The sequence below is a fragment of the Lycium barbarum genome, chromosome 4 (genome assembly GCF_019175385.1).
Source record: "Lycium barbarum isolate Lr01 chromosome 4, ASM1917538v2, whole genome shotgun sequence".
Taxonomy (NCBI): domain Eukaryota; kingdom Viridiplantae; phylum Streptophyta; class Magnoliopsida; order Solanales; family Solanaceae; genus Lycium; species Lycium barbarum.
Genome location: NC_083340.1, coordinates 148,605,752 through 148,627,244, shown reverse-complemented (window position 1 = coordinate 148,627,244; position 21,493 = coordinate 148,605,752). Strand labels below are relative to the sequence as shown.

The 21,493-nt window shown below is 37.9% G+C and overlaps 2 protein-coding genes across 2 annotated transcripts in view; both read right to left on the bottom strand.

Moving 5' to 3' along the window:
* Positions 1-135: 135 nt before the first annotated feature.
* LOC132637020 (probable galacturonosyltransferase 6) overlaps positions 136-21,493 on the bottom strand; it is a 31,912-nt gene continuing 10,554 nt past the window's right edge. The window contains exon 11 of the transcript XR_009581520.1: positions 136-177. The gene's annotated coding sequence lies outside the window, so the exon portion shown is untranslated. The remainder of the gene's footprint in view (positions 178-21,493) is intronic.
* On the bottom strand, positions 1,123-21,115 carry LOC132637018 (protein TIC110, chloroplastic). Its single transcript, XM_060354153.1, has 15 exons — positions 20,529-21,115; positions 19,672-19,731; positions 18,531-18,654; positions 18,342-18,410; positions 18,135-18,233; positions 17,856-17,922; positions 14,637-14,701; positions 14,359-14,453; positions 14,022-14,149; positions 13,739-13,839; positions 10,740-10,956; positions 9,676-9,830; positions 2,990-3,115; positions 1,908-2,876; positions 1,123-1,821 (listed from the first exon to the last, which is right to left on the bottom strand). The coding sequence occupies exons 1-15, from the start codon at positions 21,008-21,010 to the stop codon at positions 1,579-1,581; spliced, it is 3,000 nt and encodes a 999-aa protein (XP_060210136.1). The 5' UTR covers positions 21,011-21,115; the 3' UTR covers positions 1,123-1,578.

The following is a 21,493-nucleotide window of genomic DNA, read 5'->3' as shown; positions in this document are numbered from 1 at the left end:
GGGGGAATCAGGATTTCTACTAAGGAGTTCAAGCAATATAAAATCCGGGTACTACCAAATATCATTTCCAATATTATTGCTATTCTAAGGTGAGTTTATGTAAGCTTTCAAGGTGGACAACAAGAGGAGCTGAATTTTACAAAGGAAAAATATTGGATCAATATGGAAAGAATCTACCTGAACTTAAGTGGTTCCTACACTATAAGGCAAAAAACAATCATGGTGAAGTGGAAAAACTCGAGCTAAACCAACCATTCTTTCTTTCTAGCTCGAATTCTTGATCTTCAGTGCCAGTTGAACAACAAAATCAGGGGACGAACTCCTCTATTTATGCAAGAAACGCTAAGGTTGTATATTGCACTGTTGCATATATGGATGTTCGTAGCTAACATGTTTTTTTTCCAATATGGCTTGTACTTTTGGATCCCAATGTCTAACCATGGTTTCATAACTCCATCATAATGAATCACTGCTGCCTGCTCGATTTCGGCTCGTGTGGCCTTCTGCGGTTGCGAGCGTCTGTAGATGAAACACTACTGCAGATTCCATCTTCAACGGGATTCCATTATTTCAACATCAAATTTATTAAAATTTAAAGTATGCAAGAAGTTTCTAAAATAAATTATAGAGCTCACGTAGTAAGATCAAATGAGAAAAGACTCTTCTGTTAACCAATATTCACAAAAGAATGTACATAAGGTATTAACTGCTACAAAGAGTCCAGTAGATAGTACAAAGACACTTCACAAAACTAATGAACAAGTTGGTTACAATTTCCGATCACCAACTTGATATAGGAACTCATATGTTATTTTATCTAGGTTAGTAGGTGAAATACGATTATGTACATATAATACTACTCGAAATACAAAATATATAATCCTTAATTAGACAAGCCATCCATTTGGTTCTTATAAAAAATAAAGCCATATAAATCAGTTGGCTTGGTTCTGTATGACCTGGGGGGAGAGAAAATGGAAGAGGGATTTATTAAGCTACATTCTTAGTTTATTTTTAATGCAAGAATAATTTAGTATTAAATTTTGATTTAGCTTTTCAAGAATTTTAAAAAGAAACAGTGCAGGACAGATTTAAGTGGGGCGGGTTTAAAACACGAGTCCGTTAGGCCATAAGAATTATTCACTTTATTCCGGAATTTTTTTTCACTTTTTCCCAGAATCAGCATTTGGCCATGAAAATTCCAAATACAACTTGAAGTTGTATTCCGGAATTTCAAAAACCAAGAAAAACTTGTTTGTCAAAAAAATTCACTTTTTTCACAACCAAAATAACTACATTTCAACAAAAAATACATTTTCAAAATCTATGGCCAAACACAACTCCAACTCTAACTCCAAAATTTTTGGTTTCTATGGCCAAACACCTACAAAGAAATGCGATGCAGGGCAGGTTGGGTTGAAATTTTGAGGGTTAAGGCTAAACCCGCACCGCGCAGCCTCATTGCTATCCCTAAAAGTGAGGAAGACATGTTTTAAGCTTACATATATTTTTCCCTTCACCGTTAGTCCAACCCTTATACATTTTGATTTTTGTTCTCTCGTAGCTATAAGAGAAGAATCAAAATACAAACTCCTCTTCCCCTGTCCCATTTGGTAGTGCTCTATCCTTGATAGCTCTCAAAGTTTCTGCTGCTGAATCACTTATATCTAACAGATACTGTAACCTGGACAACTTTTCTGCTGGGGGGTCACTCTTCACATATATGATGAAAAGATCAGCCAGTTCTTCTGGTAACTCCCAAGACAATGGGGTTGAAGGAACAGCCTTGTCACAAGCTAACAAATCATTGAGCGAAGAAACCTACAAAAAACACAGAAGCAGCATTAAAACGTATACGGCATGATTCAAGCCAAAAAAACAACAGCCATCTTAACATATACTCATACCAATGCTTTATGATTTCTCTGCCTCAAAAGTGACACGGCCTGAATAAGTGAGTTCGATAATCTGCTACGAGCTAGTTCATGAACAATTTTTTTGGCCTTCTCAGCATTTATATTAAGATCTTTTGGGATATTCTCGTATACCTCTGCTTCATCAAACTCTCCAGTACCAGATGAGAATATATCATCCACAGTCTTCTTGAAAAGATTCTCACGTAAACTTTCGGATATCATGGTGTTTATGTCTACAGAAGACTCTTTTAATTCTCTGATCTCCTTGATGCTCAGCCTTCCCTGGCCAACAGCAGTTTCAAGGGCTGCCGCCAGTTTTGTTGTTGTGATGCTCTTTATTATATTCTGAGCATACTGAGGTGGCAAGCCAACATTCTTCTGCAACTCATTGAGCTGTTCCATTCTGACCTTCGTTAGCTGTCCATCAGCTAAGATCACCTCTGCTTGTTGCCTAAAAGCCTGCTCAGCTAAACTTCGGTGAACTTCAACAATCTCCTTACCGGTCAACCCGAGGATGCTACCAAGTTGACTTAAAAAAACATATTCAGAGTCATCCTTCTTTGTGGTGATCTGGGCCCCAAAAGGAATTCTAGTAACTTGTCCAGTTAGACAAAAGAGCAAATATGTCTTGTAAAGGTCTGTTCTATCTCTTTCCGGAAGATCATCCTTGAGAGTAATCTCGGTCTGGATTTCCTTTCTCAAATTGTCCTTGCTGGGTTTTACTTTCCTTAGTGATTGCAAGGACTCCCACTCCTCCTCATCCTCCTCGTCAGTTTGCTGAACCTGCTCAGTTACAGTCTCTTCTGGTGGTGGATCCAACGATTCACCCTTGATGTCCGCGACTAGTTGAGAGACAACCAAACTATTAAAGGCTATCATCTTTTTCAGTTCTTTGGCTGATTCAGTGCGGCTTCCAGCTCCTCGGGCCCTTTGAACGTAACTGATGAAAACCTTTCTGACCTGTGTTTGTGAAGCCATTGAATGTAATTAGAAAGATATGGAGGTATATTTATCCTAGTGGAATCAAAGAACTTTTACAACCCGTAAACCAGAATTAGCATCCTGATACTTACTGCCTTACTAGCAATGGTCATGGCAACCTCCCTTGTTAACCGTAAACCATATGCTGCCTTCCTCACAGATTTCTGGATTTCAGCATCATAACCATCTATTCCAGCAGCAATTGCTTCCTTAACCACCTGCCACCAATATTTATATTGATTGAGGGGGGAGTCAGATTAGCTCAATACCTTTTGCACCATAAGAAGTTGAAATAGATCAATCCACTTTAATATTTAAAACTATAGCTCACAATCTAAAAATACAAAATCTATCAAGTGGCTTATTACAATGTGATTATTACAGTTCCAGTGTTTTTTAAAAGCAAAAAGCGCCAAGGAGAAGTGAAGTGCGCACTTCTTTGAAATTGAAGCGAACAATTTACGGGAAATTAGAAAGTGTCGAACATCTATAAATTTAGTGACACAAGAATTAATTTGCAATTAAAATAACCAATTTCAGCATCCAATGCAATAATCCCGATATTTAATAAAACTCCTCAAATTTTTATTTTATTTTATTTATTTATTTTTTGAACAGGTAACGACTTTGTATTATAGACCAACACTTAGATAGTACTGAAAACCCCTTTACAAAGAAAAAAGAAAACTAAGAAGCTAAGAAAGTAAAATCCTAACATGAGTCAACAACTTCTAGGATTGATTTTGCATCTACGGAGGGATTCTTTGTACACCAAAAACAAAATAGCAACATACAGTCTTGCTTGATCTTCCGTAGAGTGCTACTTCTATCCTTCTCTTTCTCAGATTTTCATGTGTCAAAACAGCTTCTTAGGATAGCAACCATGTAAAGCATGCAACCTTAAGAGGTATCTTAACTTTCGACATTTGTCTCCATGGCCAGTTAAGTTTTGTGGTTCAGTCATGTTCATGATCTTATAGCCTGAACTCACTTTGTAGTGCCCTTTGTTATGCCCAGTTCACCACAAACAGTCCACCCCATCCTTCAGCCCCTGGAAAGACTCTCAAATGTTTATAAAGCTCAACTAGTCTAGGTATTTCCCAGTCATTCAACATTCTTCTTAAGATCAAATCCCAACCTTGAGGGGACCACATTTCAGCCATTATTTTGTTCTGATGTTGTGCCAGAGCAAACATATCAGGGAATAACTCCTCCAAACCTCTGTTTCCCAACCACCAATCCTTCCAGAAAATTGTTTTGTTGCCATTATATACTCTGATAACAGAGTGGCTCTTTTAAACAGGCCACCATGCTCTGATTGATCTCCTGGCAGTTACACCATATGATTTATTTACCTCCTTAGTAGCCCAAAAATCCAGCTCCCCATACTTCAATTTGATCACTTTTCCCCATAAAGAATGTGAGTCTTGAGCATAAATCCACAACCACTTCAATTTTAAAGCCTTACTTTGATTCTTCAAATTTTTGATACCAAGACCACTTTGTTTTTTACTACTGATCAGAACTTTCCACTTAACCAAATGATAACCTTTATTTTCCTTCTTTCCTTGCCAGAAGAAGGACCTTCTGAGCTTGCCCAGTCTTTGCACTACACCTGAGGGGATAGGAAATAAGGATAACATATATGTTGGAAGAGCATCAAGAACTGCATTGATCAGAGTGAGCCTGCCTCCCAAAGACTAATATTGTGCTTTCCATCTAGACAACTTCTTCTCACAATTTTCCAGAACTGCATCCCAAATGTTCTTTGACCTTGATTTGGCATCCCAAGATAGACAGTGGATAAAGAACCTACTTCACACCTCCCAAGATTGTGGTCAAAAGCTCTATATTAGGGACTGAATTGATGGGATATATATGGCTTTTCAACCATTTGATGTGAAGCCCTGAGATGCCTTCAAAGAGTTTACTCTCAGATATTTTAGTTGTTCCTCATTTGCATCACAAAAAATCAGAGTGTCATCTGCATATTGGAGATGAGCCACCTCCAAACTCCTCTCGTTGTTTGTGGAAACCTCAAAACCTGTGATCCATCCATTTACTTTTGTTGTCTTGATCATGTTTAAACCCTTCATAGCTAGAATGAATAGAAAAGGGGATAGGGGATCCCCTTGCTTAATTCCTCTTTGAGCATCAAAGAAGCCTTCAGGTGCTCCATTAACTAGGACAGAGAATTTCACAGTAGATATACAAAACCTAAACCTGATCCACTTGATCCATTTCCCCCCAATACCCATTTGCCTAAGGATTCTAAGTAGAAACCCAGTTAACATGATCATATGCTTTCTCAATATCGAACTTACACAAAATGCCAGGCTTGTTTTGTGATATTCTTGAATCTACTGCTTCATTAGCAATCAATATAGCATCCATGATTTGGCTTCCTCTGATAAAAGCCATTTGATGAGAATCTACAAGCTTATCCACTACCCCTTTTAACCTCTCAGTCAGTACCTTTGATATAAGCTTATAGAAGCTACCTATCAAGCTTATAGGTCTGAAGTCTTTCAGTTCCTTTGCCCGTCTTCTTGGGAATTAATGCATATAAGTAGCATTGAAGCTCTTCTCAAACATGTCTTGTTCATGAAAATTGTGAAAAGCCTCCATGGTGTCTTGTTTCAGGATTTCCCAACATTTGATTAAAAAATCCCATGGTGTATCCATCAGGGTCAGGAGCTTTATCAGCAGCACACTTATTCAAGCAATTATATACTTCCCGTTACTCAAATCTGGCTTGTAAATTGTTCTTTTCTGATTCTGTTGTTGAGGGACAGTTAATCAGATTCCCAGCAGGCCTCCAGTTCTCTCTCAGTGTAGAGCTTCTTCTAATAAAATATGAACTCCTCCTTAACTCTTTCAGGCTCCACAGGGTTTCCCCTTGCACTTCCAGATGGTCAATAAAGTTGTTTCTCCTATGAGCATTGGCTGAATTGTGAAAAAACTTTGTATTGTTGTCCCCTTCTTTCAACTATAGGGTCCTGGATCGTTATCTCCATGCAATTTCCTCATTTTTGAGAAGTTCCTCATACTCCATAACTGTTGCTGCCTTCCTGATTGATTCTGCTCTGTCAAATGTCAATGCTCTACTATCCAGTACTGAGTCCAAACTTGCCATTTGACTTAGCAATTTAGACCTTTGAATATTCAGGTTCCCTTGTTCATTTCTGCTCTATTCTTTTAGCTTGCCTTTTATAGCTTTCAGTTTGCAAGCTAAAATGTAATCCGGCCTCCCATAGAACACAAAAGAATTCCACCAAGAACTGATTCTATCAACGAAACCTTCAGTATTTAGCCACCAATTTTCGAACTTGAAATATGATTTTTTGTGTTCCCAAGCTCTACAAAAGAGAGCAATAGGAACATGGTCAGAAGTCAGCCTTTGAAGAGTTGCTTGCTTGATCTTACTGAAATGATCATTTCAATCAGATGAGAATAAAATTCTGTCTATTCTAGAGGCTGTGGTGTGAGTATCAACTCTGAACGAGGTGCAAGTACCCCCTTCCAGGTGCAAATCAATAAGCTCCAAGTCTTCTATGATATCTGAAAACTCTACCATGGCTGAAGATCTCCTCTGACAATTCCTCTTTTCAGAAGGAAACCTACAAACATTAAAATCACCACACTGCTCAAGGCCCCTCCGTAAGTCCTCTAACAGCCCCCAATTCATCCCATACAGCTCTCCTTTCCACCTTAAAGAGTTGGGGCATAGACCCCAGATATATGGCAATTAAAATTCTACAGCATAGCCTCAAACTTGCAAGTTAAAGCGTAAACACCTGTTTGTAAAACGTCCCCCATCCAAACTCTACCATCCCATAGCATAATAATTCCCCCTCTAGTACCACTTGCTTCTAGACAAGCATATCTTACCATCCCCCCTCCCCCCCCCCCCCCCCCCCCAAAAAAAAAAATTTTGTTTCACTAAATCTTGAATGTTCCCCTCTAGCTTGGTTTCCTGAAAAAAAAGAATATCTGCTCTCCAATGATCTACAAGGCTCTTTATCATCCTTCTTTTCTCACATCATTTAATCCCCTTACATTCCATGACACAAGATTGAGCTTCATTACTTAGACTGCGTTTTCCCTTTCCCCTTGTTCCTGCTCCCATTACTTTTGAATTTAACATCAAAAGCAATTAAATTATTTAACTCCTATGATCCTCTGGTTCTGGATTTTTTAATTTCCATGGCAGGTTCCATCCTTCTAGCTTGCCTGCACGCATCAATTTGCATAAGAAGTTCTCGGGCTTCTTCTTCATGTCCCTTGAAGTCCGCGCCAAAAATCTTGCCTAACTTGATAATATGTTGGCGAACAAAAACAGTTGTAACTCTCTCCTTGTCAGTAGCAAGAATTTCCTGCTCTGTTAGAATAGGTACGGCCTCTTCCACATCCCATAACTCCCCATTACTGCTTGAATCGAAATTTTCCAACTGCTGTTCTTTGTGGAAATCAGGAACCTCCTCCTCCTCCTCTTCTGCCATATTTTCCCCCTCTGCCTTGTCAATTGTATGTCTGCTTTATCCTCTCTTTTTGAAACTCCTAAAAGATTAGGAGTCTTTGCATGCATGTACTCCTCTGTTTCAGCCGTAAGTAATAAGCCTTGTGGGTTTTCTGAAGATGATGTTCTGTGGGCAGTTAATTCCTCAAAAATAATGTTTGCTGTTATTTTCAGATTGGGCTGGGAATTTAAGTCATCAAAGATGACTTGGGCCGAATCTGGCCACTAAAGTTGCTGGACTGACCCAACAGCTTATTAATGTTTTCTGAAGAAGTCACCTGCCTCTTCAGCATTGTTTAAAAATTCCCACGTGACCGCAGGTTCTCCGGTCAACAGCTGTCATACATCAGACTTGGTAAATAACCTCGTACAAGGCTTTGGACCTCTGGATATTTCCCTGCTCTTGTACTTTTCTTTGACCGATGATCTCTACAGCAGCTGCCTGAACTCTAGCCGGTTCTTTGGCAGGAATCTTCACAAATATTGTATTTCTCGCAACCCAGATCGGGATTATGAAATTTTATCCCCCCAGAGACGGTGACCTCACTGGGTATGCATCGAGCCTTGCCTACAACTTATATTCGAGCCCATTTTAGGTGGTTTTTCAATTCAGTTTCTTCTTCTGTCTTCTTCCACTCTCCGCACTTGTCGCCGATTTCTCTGAATGTGTCGTGTGACCATAAATGGAGTGGCAGCCTATTGCTCTGATCCAAGTCAAAATTTTCTTCTGTTGGACTGGTGTACAGCCAACAAACCGAAAGCTTTCTTCCACCACCTTCTAATATCTGAGAGGGTGGGGGCGGGGGTGGGGGGTCTTCATTAACTATGCTATCCTTTGTTGTTGATTGGGGTTGCCATTTACTGTCTTCAACAACCTTTGTGTACGGAAAATCTTTGTTAGTCAGTTTGGGGGGATGCCTGACTGTTGGTTGAGGAGAGAAATTAATGAATCTTTCAATCTTACAAGCTGTATCTCTCCAGCGTGCATTGACGGCTAGTTCAGGTACAATGATAACTGATCTTGCTTCTCCTTTGAGGGACAAAATGCTCATGTACCTGCCATGATCATTGTACTTCCTAGTACCAAAGAAGTCAGCCAACTCATCTTTTGTCCTCCATCTCCTCACCGATTTTTTTTGGTCATTTGAAGCTTCCTTGAAGATGAAGTATACCCACTCCATGACCTTCTTGCTCAAAGTTCTCCTTCTCAACCTGTTCCTGCTTCTCTCCACCCAGTCAAACCAGATGGTATTGCCTGATATACACCTAGTGATGTCAAATGACTTGAAACCAGCATTGAAGTAAATTCTGTTCTCGTCCATGCTACTTCCAGATCAGAACTGAAAAAGATAAGACTGAAGAATAGGGATTTTGGCAATAATCACAGTGAGTGAATATTGTTGGCTTGAAAGAAAAGGTCGAATTCCGGTATTCCCTGCCGCAAAAGTGAGCTTCTGCAATCCTAGAAAGTAGGAGAGAGAAAATCCTTGGTAAATGTGCCTGGGAGCATTTTTGGTTCTTTTTTACTCAGACAATGTCTTTAGCATGTGCTGCTGATCAAACTCTTCAAATTTGAGATTCAAAGAGGCAATTGATTCTTGTTGGAATCACTTTGTGCACTATTGTCTGAAGCGAAAACATCTCAAAAGCGCATGGCTTCACCTATTGCCTCTTTGAATCACTTTGTGTGCTATTGTTTGAAGCGAAAACATCTCAAAAGCACATGGCTTTACCAATGAAGCGATAAACCTTGTCTCACATCACTTCACTGCTTTGAGCGATGAAGTGATGGCTTTTAATAACACTGTTGTTCATAACAGCACAGTGCCTAAGCTTAGTGTTGGCAAAGCTAAAGGTGGTATGGGCATCAGGAATCTGAAAAGCCAAAACAAGGCCCTTAAGATGAAATCGTTATGGAGGTACTCTCAAGAACCTCAAACGTTATGGGTAGTGTGATCAAAGCAAAATATGATAAGGAAGACGAGTGGATGTCAAAGGAGGTTGATATAGCATATGGGGTAAGTCTGTGGAGATCATTAGGACACTTTGGTCTAGTATGAAGAGTCTCTTATCCATTTAAAGGCAATTGCAAGCACTCAAATTATCAAACTCCACTTAGCTGTTTAACAGAATAGGAAGACTCAGTATACAAACTTTCTTATTAATCCACAGCAACATTTGCCTCATTTTTTACAACCCAATCAGCTGCATATCATAATATTGAGCTAAAACATCTATAGAGAAGGGAGTGACAGTTACCTTTTCAAATAAACTGCCACAGATATCTGCGTGAGCTGCTTCAACCGTTTGCTTAGGAACGCAAAGCATTACTTGCAGGCGCTCCAATGCCTTCATGTCCTCATCACCAAGTTCTCCATCAGCGACAAGCTGCTGAAGCTTTTGCCTGTAGATTTCTGAAAATGAAATGCGAAGACAAGCTTTTTCAGTACAATTGCAATTTTTCTTTTCACAATCTTTAGAAGGTTCCGGACGAATGCATCAGGCATATGGTAAAGTCCATGCTGCATATTTATGCGATCCAGAAAAGAAAACAAAAAAAGAATCAGTTCATAAGACAAAACATCAAGGTATTACCTAGAAGGCACAAGGCATTTTCAGAGTAAATATACCTCTACTAAACTGGAGCACAGAACCCAAGATACTGCATATAAGCGGTGAACGCTGTTCACATGCCAAAAGGACTGACATCAACAATTCTCTAAACCCTCCCCAGGTCTACCTGTTTGATTGATGCCCTAAAGCGTTCTCTAACCTTAGCCTCACTCTTAACATTTTGCATCCTCACTTGCAACACTCCAGAAAAATAAAATCACCATTAGCTAGAACCCGCCTTAGAGTGTTCAATTATAAAATTAAATTATTTTTTGAGAATGAATAAAATTAAATTATTAATAGCCGAGAAGCAAACTGATGACACTGAAGGTTCTATAAACAACTCTCCTATTCTCAACTCCAGCTTCATGGCGAAGCTAATCGCTGATTTTATCAAAAGGAAGGCAACTAACAACTCTATGCAACTATGCTGAAAAGGAAACAACTCAAATTTCAAGGACTCCTAAAGGATGAGGTTCTAGTGATACAGTAGAAAACAAAAATTTGGAGTCTTTATTTTGCACTTAAAAAGCTCACTTGTAATTGTCCCACTGAGGAACCAACTAAAACTCGAAAGGATAACCTCAACAAGTTCATGTGCAACTAAAAGCTTGAATACTTCCAAATGTCTTCCCTCTCCAGAAAGATTAAACATGAAAATGTCACTCAATATACATTAGAAGATGAGTTACATAAAAGTCACGTGTTACCTTGATGAATCTCAAGAGCCTTTTGCGGATCAAAATTTAATTCTTCGCAAAGATTTTGAAGATAGGCTGCTTTGCTATCGGCAACTTCTAGTTCACCACTGGTAACAGCTTGAGCAAGTCGTTTACGATATACTTTTGACGTGACATCCAATGTGATTGTCTCTGCTTCTCGTCTCCCCAAACCAAATATATTTCTCAATTGATTCAAAGCAGCAAGCTACAAGAGGAAGAGAAATTGAGAGGTTAAGAGGCATATAACTAAATGAAAAACAGATCAACAAATCAAATGGCCTAGCGAAGATACAAGAGAAGGCCTACGACATCTGGATGATTCCATGGCATGTAAAGCAAGTAAACACTCGTTAGGAAACAAAACAATTGCACACATTATTCAAACAAGGAAGGATTCAATCTGCTCCAATCTTACGAAGATTTCGCGATGCGCTGCCAAATTTATTCCAATTCCAAGAGCTAGGATCGAATCGGTAAGGGTAATCCTTAACGTGATAATGAAGAATATAGACTGATGTGCATTCAAAAAGCCTTGGAAGAACATAGACTGATCTACTTGCAGCTATTAAGCAAAATCTATTATTGCATTACTAGATATTGTTGTGATATCAGCCTACACCCATAAAGCAAGATTCCACAAGATTGTATTAATCCAAATCTATTACTTCCTATGTTTCAATTTCAATTTATATGTCTTACTTTGCTTTTAATTTGTATGAAAAAGTATGGTTTTTTAACATTTAGTAAGTTTTCAACATTTACATTTTACCCTTAATAACACTTCTTTTTAGGAATGGTATGGTATGTTCATGGGGTATTTTTGGCATGTTAGATGCAACCTTAGTTTAAGACCACAAGATTCAAAAGTTTTCTTTCCTTTCTTAAATTTCAAGCCCGGTCAAAGTACAACACATAAAATGAAAGGGAAGGAGTATCTACTTCTCTTTTTCTTTTTTTGTTGGGGTGTTCTTTTTTTCTTTTCTTTTTTTTTGTGTGTGTGTGTGTGTGTGGGGTGGGGGGGGGGGGGGGGGGGGGGGGGAGGGACTCCAACTGTACCATCAATATATTTGTGGCAGAAACAGATTTACCAAGAACGGAGTGGAGTTAAAAGACCAAGAAATGTAGTATTCATAATTTTTAACAAATAAATGTTCTCTAGGAAAAAGAAAAAAGAAGAGGAAAATAAAAGGGAGTAAACATGGAGGGACATTCTGACTTTCAATACCAGCATTTCAACCACAAGAAAGCTGGAAAAGAGAAGAATATGTGTCAGCTCTATCAAGTTACATACACAAGGGGGTGGAAAAGCAAATCAACAAGTATCCCCATTATTTTTTCAAAGAAGGGTCAAATTTACCCATGTACTATTGGAAAAGGGTCAAATATACTCCTCGTTATATTTTGGGTCCAAATATACCCCTACCGTTATACTATTTTTGTTAAAGATATACCCCTACCATTATACTATTGGTTCAAATATACCCTTCCTCCGCTAAAATTGTCCAAGGTGGACAACCAATCATACGTGTCACTAACATTTGATGAGGTGGATTCCACGTGGCATGCCACCTCAGCACCCCTAACCCATTTTACCCCTCCTCTCTATTTGTTCTTCCACCACTAAAAATTTCCTTTCCCTCCACCACCATTGCCATAATTATCCCCACCGTAAATTCCAATATCATGTGATTTAACCCACAGCAACAATCGGATGATAACATCAACAAACATGGGAGAACGGAAAAAACAGATGAAGAAACAAGAGGAATAACAATTACGACTCTAGCTCAAAATTGCGAAACTCCAATCAGTTGAACCGGACAACTAAAAAGTACAATAACGTGTGATTTGACCCACAACAACCCAAAGGAGAGTAAAGGGCAGTCCGGTGCACTAAGCTCCCGCTATGCGTGGGGTCCGGGGAAGGGCCGGACCACAAGGGTCTATTGTAAGCAGCCTTACCTTGCATTTCTGGAAGAGGCTGTTTCCACGGCTCGAACCCGTGACCTCCTGGTCACATGGCAGCAACTTTACCAGTTACGCCAAGGCTCCCCTTCAACAACCCAAAGGAGAGTATGAGAAAGAAAGGAAAAATCAGATGAATGACCCAGCAATTTCCCAATCATATACCTTTTATCAAAATCTTTATCATACCCAATCTGTTCTTTTCCCACAAGGAATAACCCCACTTTGTCTTTTGAACTTGGCTTAACATTAGAACTCCTAGGTTGTTGTTTTTCTTGATGTTTGTGGTGGTTTTATATTACCTTTCTCTCGATTATAATTCAACCCTCCTTGCTTTCTTTAATTATTAACAACCATTGTAGAAGGTGTTGCCTTTGAAGCTTCGCGATGGTGGTGATGAACAATCACCGCGGCGGTTGTGGTGTTGGAGTTCGAAGGGGTATTGCTATTGGAGCCACTTAATGTAAGCAAATAAAGTTTCATCTTTCAAGTTACATAAATAAATAGAGGTGGTTACGGTGGCAATGGTGGAGGAAGGGAAGGAAATTTTAGTGGTGGAAGAATAAATAGAGAGGAGGGGTAAAATGGGTTAGGGGTGCTGAGGTGGCATGCTATTGCCACGTGGCATCCACCTCATCAAATGTTAGTGTCACGTGTCCACCTTGGACAATTTAAACAGAGGAAGGGTATATTTGAACCAATAATATAATGGTAGGGGTATATTTGGACCCAAAGTACAACAACGGGTATGTGACCCTTTTCCAATAGTAGAGGGGTGTATCCCTTTTCGTTACTTTTTTACCCATACCAGAAGCTAACATATTGAAGCTGGATAAAAGAAAAGGAGTATGTGCCTTAAACTTCCTGTCCATTCATATATATGTTTCACATAGCCTAGTCCGACAAGTGCATGAAAGAAAAGCTGAGAGAAATTCAAATTTTCCTGCCAAAATGGTAGAAAAGGATAATTCCAAAAACCCTACAAAGCAGAATGAAAGAAGGAGAAAAATTTAATCTCCTACCTTGTCTTCTTCCATCCGACCACTTGACAAAGAATCTGTAACATATGCTCTGTAGAGAAGTTTTAGGTCATCCATCTTCCTATCACCGTCATACTCCCCTCCTGAAGGAGCAGGAAGAAAAAAAAATTAGGAAAAGCTTTAGATTAACTCCAGCTAACAAACTGAGATACAAACAACAAACAGCGGAAAGAAAAAAGCTCCATGAAAGGATTTCACCACATGATAGAAACCCGCAACATCTAAAAGTTATGTACGAAGAGCCAGACAAGATCAACATACATACCTACTAAGGAAACTGGTCCAATGCCAGGAGCAAAGTGACTAGCATCAGCATGGTTCTTCAGTGAGATTAGCAAATTATTAAATGACAATATCTTATCAAGTTCCTCAATGACACGTGTGGCTTCCCTCCTGAATGGCCCCCAGTCAGTTTGCATTAAACAAATGATACAAGCAAGAATATGGAAATTATGTTAGGCTAGAACTTTTGAGAGTTAACCCATTTCTATAGCTATCCCATTTCTATTACATAGAATTGCTTTGTAAAATATTTATCTAGTAAAATTAAAGTTGCGGCATAAGTTTCCTTTTTAAGAGGTTAAATATACTTAGGACCTTACGTTGCTCTTGTTCTTAATTTCAAAGTGCCAACAGCAATTGTTATGTTTTGCTCAACAAGCTTTCTTGCATGCTCTTTAAACATCTCTGCTGCAAGCTGCAAACAGAAAGAAATACTCGTGATTGTGCATATATTGGATGACAAAATACATGAACAAAGTATATTCAATCATGAATATTGTACAGCAAATTTAAAGAAATCTTATCTCCATTTTTTGAGGAGCAAAATATATTTTTACGAAGATGAGAAGTAGAAATGTGATCGTTTTTTAGGCACTACCTCATCCGATAGTCGATATGCAAGCTGTGCTTCTCTCAAACTGACCAGCTGGTTCACATCAATATCTGGAGAACAAGTCAAGTAGTTAAATCAACCATGCAAAACTTCTTAAGTGTAGTGGAGGAATTAAATCATGAAAAAACAAGTGAAACACCTTCACCTCAACACCACCATAACATAGAATTTCAAGGTACATTAGCTACAAGAGTGGAATTTGTGAAAATAATGAAAGATTGGCATTTCTATTATATATAAACAGTGAAGGAGGACGAACAATGAATCAATTATTGTACTAAGAGCAATATCAATTGTACTATAAACTTGGACCAATCTTATTGGTCATTGAACTTGTTATGCATTTTTATAAACACCTGTACTGTATTTCTGTTTCAGTAAAGCACATGTACACACATACAATTTTTGTTTCCGTCATTTGTCACATAACACCGTCGTCTTCCCTTGATTTCTAGGGTTTTTCTTCAGCGAATGCTTGCTTCCTTCTTCATCTCAGCTCTCAGGAATATACATTTGTTGCCATGATTTTTGTTTCGCTTCCATTGAAATTTTCTTAAATTCTCTGAGAGGTGAACGTTTTGGAGATTTAGGCGGGGTTATGGTTAATCTTGCCAACAGAAAACGAAAGAACTAAAACTGGCACCGACTGGGAGTACAAAATTAAGGGTTAGGGTTTCACAAGTACGCAAATATAATTGTTGGAATATGCAACCATGGTTCGTGGCCTTGAGCAGTCAGGGGGTTGCTGAGAATTATGAGGCGGAAACCATTGAAGCACAGCTCGGGCTTCAGATCTGAATATTGATTGAGAAGCTTCTCTTTTTGGTGTACCGGAACCTTACCCATCAAATTTCAGAGCCCAAATTCTCTCATAATTGAGGTAGTTATTCATTCCAAGAAAATTCTCAGATGTTAAACTTTATTTAGGGAGACTATCGCTTAAATAATTGAAAAGAAGAATAAAATTCTTGGTAGTTGGAATTAATGGGTATTGAATTTTCAATCTTATCCGTCAGAACATATGTAATAGATAGCTCAGCAGAATTACAGTATGTTAGACGTATGAAGAGGGTGACAGGAATAAGAAAGCGTTTCCTGGGAAACTTTCCTGCCAAAAATGAAGTTTTTGATTGGAAAATGGTGTTTGAAAAGTTTAGAATAAAATTGAAGTTGAAGAATTGCAGAGGAGTGCTTCTCATCCAGGATACCTACACATCTGTACCTTCCTTTTTATCAGTAAACACGTCTTTACCCTCTACTAACTTTTTTCTCCCAGACAAGAGAGAAATAAAGAAGAGAAAATTAAGGCTCTAGGTGATTTGATTAATTTGATTTTTCAAGACTAACAATAGTGATAATAAATAAAGCGAATGTATGACTTGTTCCTTAGATCTCCGTGAAACTAATCTGCTACAATGTGTGTGTATGTTAGTGACATAAAAAAAGGGGCTACTCGTGATATGCATATAGTGGTGAGTAAATTTTTACTGAAATTGTTTATACAATATATAGGTTTTGGCCGTTGTTCCTCTTTACTTTGTTCTTCCACTATTATTATCTGTTTATCTATCCAATTTGTCACACTTACTTAAAGATGGTAGAATCAGCAGTTCCTATGGAGATGAGGTCCATTTTTCTCAACCTAGACTAATTGTTCATTAACTTGCTTGTTGCCCGTTTCTTGGTATAAACATTATTTATTTTAAGTAAGCTGGTCAATGTGCAGAGCTGACATCTGCATGACAAATTTCAAGTTCATGTATAGTAGCTCAGAGCCTCATCTATCGTGTAGACATATTTTTATTTTTTTATTTTTTTGATTGGTAAAACAAAAGATAGGAGACATATTTTTATTTTTTTGATTGGTAAAACAAAAGATAGGAGACATCTTTTATTTTATACCGTTGATAACTGGTTATAATATTTTCACCATAGCTACAATCGAAATTCTTGATCAATGGAGGAAAAATATCACCATTTTTGTTCAATAAGATACCAAAGTGGATGATTGACTCATTCCCCATTTTGGGAACATCCAGTGACTTTGGCACTGAATGGGTAAGTCGCCAATCCCTGGACTATGTAATGTACTTTATCTGCTGGGCTACGGGCGGGCATTTTACCAGAGGTTTCTAATCTGCCCTTGTGTGATTCCCTCACCTACCATTTCAATTCTCTGTCTTTCGCCTTTTGTGCTTATCAAATTTTATAACCAGGTAACAACTGAAACCATGCCTACTAAATTCTTCCATTGCATATTCTTCGATGCTGATTTTTCTTGCAGAGAGATTATTTCGGTGCTATTTGACTTTATTGTCATATATTTGGATCTGAACCAAATACTCACCTGACCTTTTCACAAGAAAGAAGACACGAACATCATTTTAGCCTTTGATGGTGTTTCTTATGGTGTGTAGGAGTGATCATCAAAATGTTCTCGCAACCACATTGCTAGACTAAGTGAAACCAAGTTCGACCATTGATCAAAAGACTGAAATTAACAAATCTGTCAACTGAGTCAACAAGCTCAACGGCTATGGATGTCTTAAAGGTTGAATGGACTTCCCTATCTAACATTTCCCCTGGGATTATGTTGTTTTACTTTATTGTGGAGGTGTGATGTTGTTCATTCTTTATCACTACTTTGCACTTTTGAATATTGAGAATGAATTATGGTCATTTCAACAATTAGCACATATGATGTGTAAAATAGCATGTTAATCTGTAGCAGCGATGGTGTGCGTATATATATATGGTGGAATTTATAGAAAGACCCACTCTACTGTAAGGAACAACGAGATGTCCAGATCCAAGAGCTATCGTAAGAAGGCCCTCAAAATCCATAAACCAACAGGATATCACTATACGTAGAGAAAATTCAAGTGACAGAAAGACTTTCCAACCCATGCCGCATAAGAAGCCTCACGAGACAATGCATCTTTATTTAGGATTAAACACCACATACCACAAAAGAGCAGAACTTAAGCACATAAACTGATGTATCAAAATTACCACTATAGAGAATGAAAACTTTAGAAAACAAAACCCGAGAATATTGGCAGGTAGTTTGAAAGCTTATGGCAGCATAGCATTAGTTTTATTCAGGGATGCAAAAGAAAACATGTAAAAAAGACTTTCCCTGGATATCATACATTAGAAGAAAGCAAAAAAATGCCTTCTAAGGCATGAATAGACCAAATTTACCTCGCCCAACAGACTTAAGCTTGGATGCATACAACCGTTGCGCATTGTCCCTGACAGCAACCTCAACCTAATGACAAAAATGTAAAAACAGATAAAAGGAAGTAGGGAGTCGCACTACGTAGAAATCTAATAGTATTACATAAATGAAGGGGACATAGAAAGGGAGGAATGACAGAAACTTAAAACCACACAAGCAGGGCATGCCACTGCACAATCTGAATATTCCATGAAGAAGAGTGAGGGAAGGGGCCAAAGGAGATGCATCAAATTATCGGCTACCTGGGAATCAGTAACCTTGAAAACACGTTTCCAAGGTAAAAGGAATGCAGATGCTTCTCCAAATACAAGAGTTGAGACATATATCAACATCTGAAATGCCTGCATTGGAGAAGTCAAAAAAGGTCAAGTTTCATGTTGTTGTTTGATAACTAAAGGTAGTATAGTAGACATAAAAAGGAAATTGAAGCTATTGAAGAGATGACCCACTCGACGCTGCTCCATATCTCCATCACGATCTCCCGTTTCAAGTCTTTGCCTGAAGATTCGCCTACCAATCTGGGAGAACAGCATGTGAGAGTTTCTTAACACTTGACAAAATATTTAATAACATAACATTCTAACTTTGAGAAGTTTTATAATTCTGTGGTACAGAATCAGATGAATACTTCAAGTTACCTCCATATGCATATCTGCTGCATCTGGATCATCAATTCCCAATGCATTTTTAAATTTGATTATTGTATCAACTTCATCGCCTCTAAGTTCTCCAGTCCCAGTAGGAAGGACAGCAGATACATATCTGAACACAAATAAAATTTGATGCATAAGCAAGGGTAGATGAGCTAACAATGTTTAAACTGATAAGTTCGTCATTCCTTGTCATTGGCAAATAAAATGGAAGAGAAAGTTAAAATTCAAAGATAAACACTTGAAATGAATCAGTAAAATACTCCGCTTGATTCCTTTTAGGTGTCCGAGACAAGTATCATAACAAGTTGGACAGTTCTGCGTTCAAAGTAACAGACCATGTTGACACTTTCTGGACATGAGGAACTGAAATATTAAAGAGGGAGATTATCATAATGCATTGAAGAGGTTTTGTCTTAGTTTATATAAATAAAATGGTCTTGTTTAGTTTACATAAATAAAATGTAATACCAGGGACGGCAAAGGGGCAGGGCGGGGTGGGTGTTAACCGCAAAACTTTCAACCCGCCCCGCATAGCAATTTTTTCTATTTACAACCCGCACCACACCACATCCCCAGCATAGACCCCCCCCCCCAAAAAAAAAAAACCTTACCCCACCCCCACTTAAGTTTTCTCTCTACTTTATTCTTTACATATCCAAGATTTTCAAAGTTTTACAAAGCACCATTTTTATACTTAGAATAATTTACCAGTAAAATTTTCAAAGTTTACAAATCACCATATTTAAATTAGAATAAGCATTCTTTATCCCTGGTGCAAATCATCCCCATGTTTAATTGAAAGATAGTAATCATTCTTCTGAAGAAACCCATATTAAGGATTTGACTAAATCACTATTTTAAAATGTAAATTCTTCTATAAACCTATCCAAAAAGTAAAGGTCTGTATCTGTAATATGTTAATGTTGTAGAAATAAAGATGATCATTTTAACTCCATTGTTCCAAAACAATACACAGACTATAAATTAAGCAATTGGACAACTGAAATATAAAGTAGACAGTAAAATAAATACTAATAGTAGCAACTAAGAGATTCTTGAGCCACGACTATACAAAATGAAGAATATTTAAGATTAAACTGATAAATTAGTAGTTGAGTGCAGATACCTGCAATATATATCACGTAGCTCCGCATTGAATGCCTCATTCTGTCTGCTGACACCATACCTAAAAGATGATAAAAAAAGGTAAGGAAAAGAGGTAAAGAAACATAGATAGATACTCCCTCCTTTCACTTTTACTTGTCCAGTATTCCAAAAATAGATTTTCACTTTTACTTGTCACTTATAGCATATCAAGACAAGACAAAATTTACTTTTTCATGTTTTACCCGTAGTATTAATTGCTCACTTCAAATCATCTTTCAAATCCACTAAAATATGCACTGCGTACATTGATGAATTATACACTTCATTTATTATTTCTTAAGGAGTGTGCATAGTCAAAACTGGACAAGTAAAATTATTTCTTAACGGGTGTGCATACAGTGGCGGATTTATAGCATGTCGAGGGTGTTCACCCAAATACCCTCGGCAAAAAATTAGAGTGTATATATAGGATAAATTTTCTGTGTTTATGTACATATATCAACTTTTGAACACCCTGAATAAATGCAAAAGGTTCAATTCCTATTGTCAACATTATTTTTTATATTTAGAGCCTGTTTGAATGGGCTTAAAATAAGCAGCTTATAAGCTGAAAACAGCTTATAAGCCAAAAAAAATAAGTTGGGTAAGCTAACTTATTTTTTTTTTTGCTCATAAGCTGCTTTAGATAAGCTAAGCCAAATGGGCTCAATTATTTTTTTTGGGCTTATTTTAAGCACAAAATGGCTTTAGGCAGGTCAGCCAAACACTTAAAAAAGCTGAAAACAGCTTATAAGCAACTTATAAGCCAATCCAAACGGGCTCTTAGCTTTTGTTATATTTTTCGAACCCCTGAGTAAAAATCCTGGATCAACTTACTTATTGGCAATAGCTTCAATATCTTCCTTGTTCAAGGCAGTAGGGTCGTCAAAATCAGCTACATAATTATGCAAATTAACAGCAGCAATTTGGGGAGTACAAGAATTCAATGCATAAGCAGCACCAGCACCAGCAGCACCAAGAGCAACAGCACCACCCACCCCAGCATTACGAGACCCACCACCAAAACGAAGACCCAGGCTGTATCCAGCAGCAACAGCAGCAGCAAATAGTAAAGCGGAGCTAGCTATTCTTACGGGTGGTGACATTGCATCCACAAGGGATTCAATAGTAGAAAGCTCTTTTTTACCACCAAATACATCTGGCTTTGGAATACTGTCCGCGGCAGATGATGAGGAGTGGACAGTACGGTAATTGTAGCGCAAATTGCGACGGCGTTTAGGGTAGATTTTAGGGGTAAGACTGAGAGGGAGAGGATTAAGGCCAGATTGGCTGCTGGCCAGGACAACTGATGGGTTCATCTTCTCTCCTGCTAATACAATTGATTGATAGAGAAGAGAGGACAAGAAGAAGAAGATGATGATGTTGTGAAAAGAGGGGTTATAGGGTTTATCCACTACATACACACTTGCAGTGAATATATTATTGGGTGAATATTATTGGGTGAATCTAAGTTACGATGGAATTAATTACGTTAGATAAGTTACGTTGTGATTATTTATTTTTAATTAATTATTTGGTATGTTAGATTAAAAGTATTATTATATATTAGATAATTTCTAAAGAGTTACGTCTTTTTTTTTTTATATATAACTTATGCCAATACTATTTTGACTCTTGAAATAACTTATTCCATGATTACTGATCAAATAAGGAATGGGAAATTGCTATATTCTTATTCTATGGCTATTTATGATTATCTTTCGTACCAAATGACTCCTTAAAATTTTTATCCCTTGTAGTGATACATTCTTAATAGGAAAAAGGACTTTTGGCCACACTAA

Bases quoted from the DNA above. Each gene is read 5' to 3' on its own strand.
- LOC132637018 (XM_060354153.1), bottom strand. From the start codon at position 21,010: ATGAACCCATCAGTTGTCCTGGCCAGCAGCCAATCTGGCCTTAATCCT. The intron at 13,840-14,021 runs GTATGTATGTTG...CTGCTCCTTCAG, and splicing joins TGGACCAGTTTCCTTAGTAG to GAGGGGAGTATGACGGTGAT. The intron at 9,831-10,739 runs GTAACACGTGAC...TTTCATTTTCAG, and splicing joins GGCTCTTGAGATTCATCAAG to AAATCTACAGGCAAAAGCTT.